This window comes from Saccoglossus kowalevskii, chromosome 14, assembly GCF_978046115.1.
Source record: "Saccoglossus kowalevskii chromosome 14, keSacKowa6.1, whole genome shotgun sequence".
Taxonomy (NCBI): domain Eukaryota; kingdom Metazoa; phylum Hemichordata; class Enteropneusta; family Harrimaniidae; genus Saccoglossus; species Saccoglossus kowalevskii.
In genome coordinates this window covers 6,962,213-6,975,038 of record NC_140654.1, presented here as the reverse complement: position 1 = coordinate 6,975,038, position 12,826 = coordinate 6,962,213, and the positions used below count along the sequence as shown (strand labels likewise).

The following is a 12,826-nucleotide window of genomic DNA, read 5'->3' as shown; positions in this document are numbered from 1 at the left end:
ATCTAGAGAATAAATAGTGATATAAAAAAACTGTAAAATTGCAATCTCCAACATTTGTGGAGCTTTTTCTTGGGGGGTCATTGTGTTGTTTGGCTTGACTTCCCTTTTAACATATTTTTTTGTAGAATTTGATCCCTTTACTATGTGCTAGATATTTTTCCTGCACAAAATTCACTGGCCTATATTTTCGCATTTTGTAAAATTGTCACTAAATTGCATCTTCTGTTAAAAAGGTACAATGCAACAGAGGGGATGTGGCTTCTATTACCGCATCTATACATATGAGAAATGGTGAGTTTTGAGGTCTCAATTTTTCGAAAAGACTAGAATGTCTTTTATTAGGGATGTGGCTTCTAATACAGATTTTACATTTGTGTGTATAACACTGATCTGGATAGCATCCCAATTATAGCATTCTCTGTTGTTGGACAAAATATTGACTTTGTTTATTAATATTCCAAATTGTGTCGTCAGCATTTTAGAATTCAAAATTGAAGCATTTTTTTCCAGTTTCTGTCTATAGCCATGGTTGATGCCCTGTTTATTGAGTTGAGTGCACTGTTCATTGACTTAAAGGTTAAGTCAGTAGGCTTAGGAGATACCGTTAATAAGCAAAGAATGTGCCGTGAACTTATTTTCATCTCAAATTAAATTGGAAAAACCATCTTGGATATGCGTTCTTTATTTGTGAATCAAGTACCTTCCTTCTATTATTCCTCTACTGTTATCAAAAGTAGTTGGTATGTTATTGATATCCTAGTCAAATTATAGCAATACCGTAACTGTGTTTTCATAAAAGATCACTCAAGAAGTTATCAGTAATTTCCAGAGTTCTAAATCTGATTGACGCCACACCAGCTGAACTGTTAACAACTTAATCACAAATAGTCAGGCAGTATAAAAACTCAGCTATACACAGACTCATATTAAATTGCCCCTCGGAATGCGTTCGCAAATTAGTTATCAGTGCTATGGAAAACATAGCGAATTCAGCGCCTGAAGCGAAAAAGCTGATACCCTCTGACAGGTATATAAAGATGTGAGAAAAGAATTAAGGTAGTTCAAGCCAAATTGAAATTTTGCGGTTCTGAGAATCTTACTGCACATATTCACAATGCATTATGGGAAATAACCTTCCATTGTTTATAATGGAAACAAATTATTCCACTGAAAAAAAACGTTTATTAATTTTTTGATATGTTTCAGGAGTATTTGGATTCATGTCAATAATAATATACGACTTTTTTATCCCATATCACTGAGCATAAATTTTAGATATGACAAAATAATCTCACCATGGAAACCAGTGTAAAAATGCCAGTTTTCAACCATTTTCCATTGTATCTTGAAAAATTGTCTGGTGACTCCAATTTTTTTTTTTTTTTCATTTCTGATATCCTGATGACATGAACCCTTATGAAACTATGGTGAACATGATATTTAATGTTGAATGTGGCTTGAATCTCCTTATGTGGAGTAGTTTTGAAGATTGTGATTTGTATATTTCAAAGAAAATAATTAACCAAATGATGTGGAAGTCCTAACATACATATGTGTTTAGCTGGAAACATTTGAAGTACATTAGAATCAAAATTGTTTCAACGATATTTTAATAGGGTGAAAATTTGCGGTTGATTTTTTTGTACTTACTCTTAATGCCTGTTGGATTCAATTCATACTATATTGCAAAATGGTATTTGTGCATCGTGTTGGCATGAAAGAAAAGGTGTATTGATCTTAGTCTAATAATTAAGTGTATTTCTAATACAAACGCTTTTTCATTCAAATTTTTTTTAACCCATTTTCACACCCCCACACAAAAAAAAGCAAACAGCTCGATTTTAATGGGAAAGTGGAGTGAAAATATTCACATTCCTTTAAAAAAATTAAAACAGTATAGTGTGTGAGTATCATTGTTAGTATTCTTTCAAATAAGATTGTGCAAAGCCATTAGGCTTCTATAAAAATTAAAGAATGCAAAGATAATTCCGAGATAAAACTGCAGTGTAGTGCAAATCTTGCGAATAAAAAAAATAGGAATGGTAATTTAGACCTAAGAATAGTATGAAAATTTGTAAAAACTTGTTTTATAAATTATTAAACAATAAATGAATAAAAAAAAATGAACTGAATTCAGAGTAAAGAAATTGTTGCTTGCATTACATTTGTTTTATTTGTGATATCTTAGTGGCAGCAAGGACAGGGTATGAACTAAAAATAGATTACCATTTCCTGATTGGATTTTTTTCTCTTTCTCTTCTCTTCTGAACCACTCCAATCAAGCCTAACACATAACTTGCTATGTACAGGAGTAGAGATAATACACACTATCTGGTGCACAATTGAGGAATGTTACACTTACGATGTACGTCACTCTTCAATCATTTTCTGTGATGTAGAAACCTGTTTCATCTAATCGTAAATGGGTTTTGGTATATGTGGGTCACAATCAGTGCATTTGGCTTAAACACATAATTCCTTATTTTTATATAAATTTAAATGTGCGTGATGACCGTCTTCTTTAAAATGATGTATAATGAGCTTCTTCACACACAATGTCTGCTTTTTTCATTATCTCTATTTAAATAATACAGATGTTCTGTTCTTCATTGAACAGTGTATTTATTCCAATTTAAATTTTTTTTATAGCTTACTTGACCAAGATTGTCTAATCGTAATTTATAATATATAAATCAATATTGCCATGGAGACAGGGAAACTGACTAAATTTAGTATTATATATTTGAGCGATAAAACAGCTAGACTCTGTGATTGTTAAAAAAATTCTTCTTGTGAATGAAAGCAAATTCTGAATATTATACCTTTATTTTTGTTTTGCCATGCAAACAGTGAGATTTGCTCTTATCGGTTCTATAATGATGAATACCTACAAGATAATAACAGTATTGAAAACAATCACACTTTCTAGAAGGGCTAAAATCTAATCATTCTTCGTCGTTCGTTCTTTATGCCTGCAGAAAAGACTGATCCTTATTTAAAACTCATCAAGAAAAAAAAATGGTGGATCTTTGTTTCCATGGTGACCACCCTGGGGGCTATCTGTTTCCTGAACTTTCTAATTGAATCGCATGTTTAGCAAAGTAGGGAGAAAATGCATGTAAGTGACTGATTGAAGAGGGCTGCTGTGTCCATAATGATCTAGAGGCCCGGATGGCTGTTATATGTCCGTGTATGTAGAGGCCAGGATGGCTGTTGTGTCTGATTGACCAGTTTAGCTGTACATACGCCGCTGTCACTTCAGTTTCCATCAATGATCTAGATGCCAGGGTAGCTGCAAATGTCGATCTGTCCATGTGATGTTTGGACTGTGACCTGCATTCATATGTATCTATAGTTGCATGTGTCACAGTGATCAATGAACAGATGCAACTGTTCATATAATTTAAAGGCTACTTGTGGGTGCAACTGTCCGTATGTTGTAGATGCCACTGGTGTCTGCAACTATGTATATGAGGGAGGGACCATGGCATTGATAGTGGCTGAAATAATTGTCAGTATAATTGTGGCAGGTGATAATGTGAAGCTCAGACTAATGTCCACTTATTATAAAGAATCAGTGTCATCTATTGTTAATGTGTAAATAAATAGCTTACTGGTGTCTATTTATGATATAGAAGCCAAAGTGTTCTTTGATAATTTGTAGCCAGATTTCTCCGGTTTCCAAGTAGGTGCCAGATTGGTACTGGTGTTCACCTATGAAATAGAAGCCATGCAGAGAGTCGTCCCTTGATAATGTGTAGCAAATTGAACTAGTCGGGAATGTTTATAGGAATGATATGACAAGCTGTCAGTTAAGAAATCTACTTATTTTGTTTGATCATCACACTCATCTTGACAATATAGATATGTGTAAATAATATTGATTGTTAATCTAGTAGGCCATTGTTAGTGTCAACTCTTCTTTATTTGGCTGCTTAGCAACAGCATCAGTTACGGTATCCTAGCATTGGTAAACTAATAAATGATGGTCTTTATCGGATAATACCTGGCAAATTGGTGTTGTTCTCCCATTTCAAGCCCAATTTACTCAACAATATGTAGTCTGGCTGCAGCTTGGCAGCTAAATAATTATTGCAAGGGATTTATAGATTGTACTCCCAGTCATCACTTTGGAACTTGATTCACTTGTTGCCTTGGTGATTATCACTTATCTCTCTTTAATAGTAGATTATAAGACTATAATTGTTGTTTAATATGGAGTACAATAGTTCTCAGGTGAGGTGAAGCCTTTAAAAGTGCATTTGACCTGTCATTATGTTTTTATCTTCCAAGTCTTACTTATTGTGAAACTACATTTATCTGAGTAATACAGAATTATCAGTTTAGATTTATGATAATATTACCTATTTAGGCAAATATAATGAGGAATATGTTGAAATAATTGTTGTTGTTTTATTATTGTATATATATATATTTACACCAAGCTAAGTCTACTGAGGCATGGACTGTGTAACAAAGCTAATTGTAAAAAAAAATTGTATAAAACTGACAAATTTACATATTGTCATTACGTTGATGGTTTTTATTAACTAATTTAAAATATTTTTAAATTACTCTGACCTGAGCTTGTGACAGCAAAATTTATGCAATCTGCTGAGCACTGGTAGTGGTTGTAGTTGCTTATTGAGATCTACTGTATCTGTAACTATTTGTTTTAATGAACCATTACTGTTAGTTGTTAGTTAATCTGTCATAAATAATGTCATTTTTTCTTTTTTTTCAATAATTAACCTATTTGAGAATTTTACATGTACAGTTGTTGCATCTCATAAAATACACAATATGTTTTTGACTTCTTCTCGAAAAATATCTTTAATTCTCTAAATTTGATGAATATTTTGTTATTTTCGGTCAAAAGTGATATTTTGAACTTCTTCTTGAAAACTGCAAGTCTGATTGCTTTGTAGGTACCTAAGTTGACATTTCTCAAATTTGATCATTTCATGAACACATCTATAATTTTTTAATGAAAATTTTTGTCATTTTTGCTAAAAAAAATATTCTACAAACAGCTCCTACAATTGCTTTATTTTTGTATGTGGAAGCACTTGAGTGGACTCATCTTAGATTTTTTCATTAGATTTGCTACTTTCCTCCAAAGAAGTGGAATAGTCCAGCTCTACCATAACCATGAAGTGACTATGATTTAACTTTAAATTTCTACCACATTGTGTTATATACGTTACACAAGATTGAAAACAAAATTAAAGACATACAGAAAGCTTTCCCGACCGACAGGTCACTTGTTTTTGAATTATGAACCTCACTTGTATGTATTATGACCAATTTTAAAATCAAAATGGCCACCAGATAAATTCTTAACTCTAGGGAAATCACATTGTATTGCTTTTAGATTTTCTGCATTTTTTTAAAGTTATCCTCAAATTTGATATCCTTATGATGTCATGTATTCTTGTGGATATACTGGTAGATATTAATGTGTTTTTGGGGGCAGACTGTAAGCCGATCTTATTTTATAACTTGATTGGGAAATGTTACTATACTTCGTTTTTGTCCTCTACTTATGTCAGGTTTGCACAGGTCAATTATAAGATGAATCCTTACTGGCGAGAAACCATTCAGTTTTTTGATTAATTTTTCAGAAAAGGAATCAAAGTTTCACAGGAAATAGTTTTTATAAACGGATGTTTAATTTTTATTTTCCAGTGTCAGTTGTTAACATGATCACTTTTCAATTTGGCCTGATTGAAATTTAGGATTTCTTGAAAACTTGTTCCTGTAAGCTTGACATCAATTGCATGTGATTATTCTGTCTTTATGTGAGCAAGATACAGTGTTGATGAGTCAAATATTGGCTAAAAATATGAATACATCTACATGAGCCTAGTCGTACTCTACTATCTCACCTACTGTGTTGGGTTTTGCAACTGACATGTGTTGTATTTTATTCATTTTTGCTCTTTGTTGAATGTTGTTGAAGCATTATGGCTCCTATGGTTTTTATTGCGAATAGTTGTATTGTTCACTGTGAATGCCAGCTGTGTGGATCATATTCCTGCCAACCCATTGCATGTGTTGAAAAAACATTTTTCGTTCATTGCAAGATCCTGTTTTATGCATAAAATCAAACATGAAATTAGGACAAACACAGGTCATAGTGTTGTAGTGATGTCAAAACATCACATGGGCTTTGACTGACACAAAAGTATGGCCGTAGTTCAATGCTCAATAATATGCTAGCCCCATTTGTTGATGGTTAATTTTGATGAAGGAAGGGTATTTTAACACTATATTTCCCGCATTACACAAGTTCTTGCAGTAAACAGAAAATCACCAATGGACATGTGTATCATATCAATCAAATTAACATTTCATTATCAATGCAGCCAAATTAGTAATTTAAGTCCCTTTTCAAAATTTCAAGATTTTTCCAGCAAGTTGCTCGCCATCTTTTCCTAAAATTTTTGTTTTCCATAATAATCAACATTTCATGATTCTGAGATGCTTACAAGATATGACGAAATAAAGACATAAGAGTTTTCTGTCAACCGTTTTCAATACATGCAGAGCCCAAATCACATTGTGGTACCAAATTTACACACACGGGATAAAATATTATGCTATGCCCGACAATGAGACAGTTGGGAAATGAATTTATTTTCCAGCTAATGCATGCTATTCATATATCATGAATATATGCTTTATTACATGACATATCACTATGCATGTGGTACTAAAAAATAATTTGGGCTTGCACAGATCCTTCCTTCTTTCTTCAAAATTATATATTTGATTTCAAATTATTTATTTTGAACACTAGAGGGCACACTTCATCAAATTTGTGCAAATCGACTGTACATTCAGGATCTTGCAGTTTTAATCTAATTTGCATAACTAATATATGTTATTGGATTTGAGAAGACATCATCATGTCGTGACAGACTAACTCTTTTATGGAACTGCCAATGAGCTGAATTGTGAAACAAATCGGAATGGATAGTTTCTGATTAATTAGTAACAAAAAAATGTTTGAGGCAAATGATTAAAGAGTTGTTTTAACTGATAACCTAGCTTTTTCCAACCCAGTGACTTGAATATACAATGTACAAATGCTATAGAGTAAAACAACATAATGCAGGCATACCTTTGTTCTAATGAACTGAGATATGAGCTAACACGGCAGCCATTGATGAACAAACCACCGTCTTTGCCTTGTTATTTTCTGTCTTGTTTAGTACTGTAAAATTGCATGTATTTTGTCTGAATTAAATTGACTCACACAATACATACCAATACATTCATTAAATTGCTCAGTGCAGATGAAAATAAAATTATTAAGAAGATTTCACAGTTTATTTGCAAAGCCTTTCAAGAAAGAATAGATAGTGTGGAATACTTTATTTTCGCTGGAATTAATTTTCGCTGAGAAGGCTTTTTGGGCGTTTTGTATGGAATTTATTTTCACTGATTTTTGATGAGTTTAATGTGAAATATAGGAAAAAAAGTATATTTGCTGGATTTTATTTTCACTGAATCATCCCTCCAGCGAAAATAGCGAAAATAAATTCCAAGCGATAATAAAATATTCTACAGTAGTTGATTGTTACATCTGTCACCGTAACGCCATAAGTTACATCATGCCGTAATTTTGTGGTATTTTACAGGGTATTTTCATCCTACCATATTAGGAAATGCGAATTCCAAACAAAGAAGTTCGCTGATTCTGTTTGGATTTCAACATTCCCATGGTGTATCCTTGGAAGAAAAAGATGTATAATAATAAGGTTATTACGAGGATACCTCAAATTATGCACGAAGACAGTACGCCATCACAACGACCACTGCGCACTGGTCGATACTGCCGCTGTACTGTCTTTATGCATAATTTGAGGTATCCTCGTAAAAACCTCATTATTATTATTTCATAATGACAAAAACAAATGTCTTAAACCTTTTCGCTTAAATTTCAATACATTTTCACATTTTCTATAATTATCACTGAATTCATTCTTAATGTTGGACCAAACAGACAAAATGTGACATTATTTCCAGTTTTTGATAAAAAAATTGAAATTTTCACAACATTTTATGTGGAAAAGAACAGACTATAAATGGAACTATTTTATGGATGGTGCCTGAACTTGACTTTGGAAATCAAGGGGTTAATTGTCGTACAAAAACATGTTGAAGATCTGTTCAAGAATATGGCTATTAGAGAAAATAATAATGATGACACACAAAATGTGATTGTCCATCGATGCATGACTATAAACGGACTACTTTTGATGGTTTTTCTGTGCTAGTGTTGGCTTCTATTTTTATCACCTTTGTATATCTGATGAAGAATAGAGTGAATAAAGTGGAGAAGAAAACACTTTCTTGAATGCAGTCACGTTCAGGGATTTGGTCGTTTTCTTATCAAGCTATATCATCTCTGTTTCTATTGCCTCAATTTGAGATCAGCACAAAGCTGTATAGCTATACTCTATTGATTGATGTCAGATGCAGCTTTCATGCCTGCCATTTTCTTATCAATATTTTGTATTTTGTTAGAATGCAAAGCAGACAAAGATAGCTGGGATTATTGTGAAGGCCAATCACAGGAACATGATCTCATTACAAATGAAAATGAACAAAACTAAATTCGACTGTTGACAGTCAACTCTCACCTCTTCATTGTTCTGATTCAAATGCTTGTCACTTTCACCGAAATTTTTTCTAGTAATTATCTACTCACTTAGGAGTGTTAAAATCTGATCTGTTCACTGCTAGATCCTGCAGTGTGTGTGAAATCAAACAAAGGTCATAGCATTGTAGTGATGTAAAACATCACTTGTTATTCAACAAATACACATGTATTTTGGGGGTAATTCCACGCTTAACACTATAAGGTTATTACGAAGATACCTCAAAGTACGCACGAGGACAGTACGCTGTTGCATCGATCTCCACTGCGTGTCGGTCAATACTGCCGTTGTACTGTCTCATGCATACTTTGAGGTATCTTCCAAAAAAACCTTATTAGTATACGTCTTTTCCTACGAAGGATACATCATTGGAATGCCGAAATTCAAAAAGTTTAAAACAGAATCAGCGAACTTCTTTGTGTGGAGTTCGGTCAAACCGTGGTGGCAGCCATGTTTGTTTTTATTATTAAAGGACGCTTACGCGTGTAATCATTCCATATTTGGAATTCGCTTTTCCTAATATGGTAGGATGAAAATACCCTGTAAAATACGGCGTTACGGTGACAGATGTATAATAATGTACTATACACATTTGGTGATGGTCAATTTTGATGAAGTAAGGGTATCTTAGCACAATATTTCTCTTTCGAAGATCAGCTTTCTGACATTGAGCTATACAAACTCAAGTTCGAAGTCAAATCCTTTTATTTCGACATTTTTTCATGCAATTCTCAAGGTTGGACATCAAAACAACTGAAAACTCTCAGAAAACTGTACTTTGGGAAAGTTTCTTAAACAGTGTAACAAGATAACCTCTACTTGTTCAAAATGTAAAAATTAGACCACTTTCCCCCAAAATCAACAGACTGATTTGTTTTTATTTGCTGCCATGACAAAAGCAGCTGTCTTTCTGCATCCCAGTCTTGCTACCATCTATGACACCTGAATAAAAGTTTGCCCTCTATGGCAACTGAATAAAAGTATGCTCTCTATGACACCTGAATAAAAGTATGCCCTCTATGGCAACTGAATAAAAGTATGCCCTCTATGACACCTGAATAAAAGTATGCCCTCTATGGCAACTGAATACAAGTATGCCCTCTATGACAACTGAACACAAGTACACCCTGTATGGCAATATAGAGAGTTGTGTTTTATATAGTAATAAATCATAAATAATAATAAATGATAATATAAATAACAACAGTTTCTAAAAAAAAAAAGAAAAATGTGTCATAAATTTCACAAATTAAATCACCAGAGAAATTATGAGTATATGCCAGCCAGCAGCTTTATATGACTGTGGTGTTACCGGTACCTCCATATTAAAAGATTCTTGGCTGGATTATCTTTTTCTAAGGTTTATTTCTCATGGAATATGTGAAAATTCACCAAAATAAATATAATGTGTCATTAGATCTTGTGTAGAAGTTGTGTGACACATAGAGACCAAATTGTTGTTGATTAATTCTGGTTGACTTCATAAAACACAATAGTGTTTGATATGTGAAACCTGATAATATGATTTCATATCATGTGACTTACTAATATATTTTTCTTATATTTTATTTATAGATTTTTGGTGATTTTTGGGTGCCTTGTACTCAGTGTTTTTTCTACCATACAAGGCTATTATCACATCTGCAATTCGGTGCTCTTTTACCTCGTAAGTTCAATTTTTTGTTTTGCGTTTTTTAACACTTAGAAACAAACTGATTCTTTGAATCTTACACCAGAGTAACTTAAGTATTAAAATATATTTAATACTCGATAGCAGATGCAAAAGAAACTCATTGGGTTCATTCAAAACCCTTACAATCTGAAGATATTTTCTGTTTTGATTTCCAGTTTACATGAAAACGCAAACCAGGAAAAATTACATCCTGGATTTGCTCTTGCAACTGATGCTTTGAAATTTTACATTAAAGTGACTTCATTGACAAATTAGATGTTATTTGTGATGTTTTAGTGGGAATGTTTGAACCACCATTTCCAAATGGATGCCTGTTGCTAGGTAACATAATACTGTATACAGTTTTATTTTCACCACTATTTTGATGATATAATAATTTATCGTTTAATCATAAAGACAAAATTTCAATATAATATGACTCGCTGTCATAAAGATCCCAAATGACATTTTTTTGCGAATTCATGAAATTTATTTTCATAGCGAAATTAAAACGATTACAGTGTATCTTAAGTGTCCTACATTGATAACTCTCAGTTACCTATTGTTAACCTTGTAGCAGATGTCACAAATACCAGTAATACTCGGGAGGGCAAGTCTCAACTCTTTCAACCTTAGGAATTTATGTGTTAGATTCTCAAAATATCTTTTGAAAAATAATCCTTGAATGAATCCTGAGGTTTTATAAGTTTAAACTAAGACAAGTGGAAATTTAATTCTTGTTGTTTTAGCTGTTAACCAATACTAATACATTATTAAAAATAAAAATAAATGTCACCTTGAATGTATTAACGGAATGACATTCTTGATAATATTTAATAAAATATTCATATATATATATATATATATATATATATATATATATATATAAATAAAATGGGTCTTTTCTACTGCCAATCCTATAGCTTTTCATTTGTATACTGCCCTCTATAGTCTGTTTTGGACTACATATATTATGGGTCATTTGTAATGACAACACTACAGCTTTTCAGTTGTATACTGCCCTCTAAAGTCTGTTTTGGACTATATACATTATAATCATTTGAAATGCCAACCCTACAGCCTGTTTTGGACAACATGAATTCTTATTAACTTGTTGGTGAGATTTGAAAATCTCATCGTTTCATTGGTGAGAATCCAATTTGTCGGTAAAAATTAGTTGAAGCAATTCTATCAGAAAAAGATGGTGAGAAATTCTCATTGGCATTAGTAGAGCAGCGTACAGTGAGTGGAACACTACATATTATTTGTTGAGGTGTTGTATTTGACATCTATTGCTAATGCTGCAGTTTGACTAACATAAACAATTAATGGCAATTACCAGTAATTAGCTGTAGATAAAAAAGTCACTCACAAAAGTCTTGAATTGCTAACAAAAAACACTTTTTTTCTCTTCTATTCTTAGGAGTTATTTGTCGTTATCTGGTTTAGTGTGGAGTTTATACTACGTGTGTGGTCTGCAGGGTGCAGGAGTCGATACCAAGGCACTCCGGGACGTCTGAGATTTATTAAAAGACCTCTTTGTATTCTAGGTAGAGTGTATTATTGTCTTTTGGTTTCATTCATAAATGAATATAAGGCTGTGCAAAAGTGATTCTTTGTTTGACCCTAGCATTTTTTTAATTTCGGGAAAATTGAACAATTATGCAAATGAGGTTTTGCATCAATTTAATGTCAACTGTAATTTCTGTTTTACGGCTCTTTTATCTGTTTGTGAAAGAAAGTTTATCTTGTTATACATGTTTATATGAAACAAGGGGATTGTATCAATCCGTACACTAAGACTATGTGAGCTGTAAAGCTAATTGTGTGAAGGAACATATCAGGAACTAAAGCTATGAAAAGAAAATTGTTGTGGAAATGCTGTTTCTGTTAATTTGACTGTCACTATAGTTCTTTCTTTCATATTGTGTTTGAAACATTTCTCATTTTATAGTTTATACCACATTTCTTCTGAAGTGAATCAGTCTGTAATGCATTCATTCAGTCTTGTAAGATGTAAATTTGAAAATGAGCGTGTTTGATATAAAGCTAAAATTAAGGGATGAGTGATTTCTAACTGCATTTCTTAGCAGCTTACTCCTGAATTGGAGAAATTGTATCAGTCTTAATGTACATCTGATTAGTGTGGGATCTGTTTTACGAAAAAGGCTTAAAGTTAAAGGATAATATATGAAAAATAGTGTTTGATTTCATTATAATTGCCAACATGATGATGTTCAAACTGTGTCTATGTCTTCTTTATCATTTTTGAACATAAATACATGATTTGCATATTTTGAAACAGAGTACTCTTGGAAAGATTGTGGCGGAAAATTCATTGTTTGCCTTGGTGTGTATAGTTTTGGTTTATAAATGACATTATCGCAATATTGTTCAGGAAAATGCATTAAATATGATTCAATTTGATGTATCGTCATGGAATTCAGGTAGTGTCAAAATTTAAACACTGCATTGCTGACCATGT

General features: G+C 32.6%; 1 protein-coding gene across 3 annotated transcripts in view; it reads left to right on the top strand.

Moving 5' to 3' along the window:
* Window positions 1–12,826, top strand: part of LOC100372533 (potassium voltage-gated channel subfamily KQT member 1-like) — a 129,483-nt gene that overhangs the window by 94,226 nt on the left and 22,431 nt on the right. For all 3 annotated transcript variants that reach the window (XM_085507845.1, XM_078011909.2, XM_085507846.1), the window contains exons 2-3: window positions 10,245–10,335; window positions 11,765–11,891. In XM_085507845.1, coding sequence (XP_085363971.1) covers window positions 10,245–10,335; window positions 11,765–11,891 — 218 coding nt within the window. The remainder of the gene's footprint in view (window positions 1–10,244; window positions 10,336–11,764; window positions 11,892–12,826) is intronic.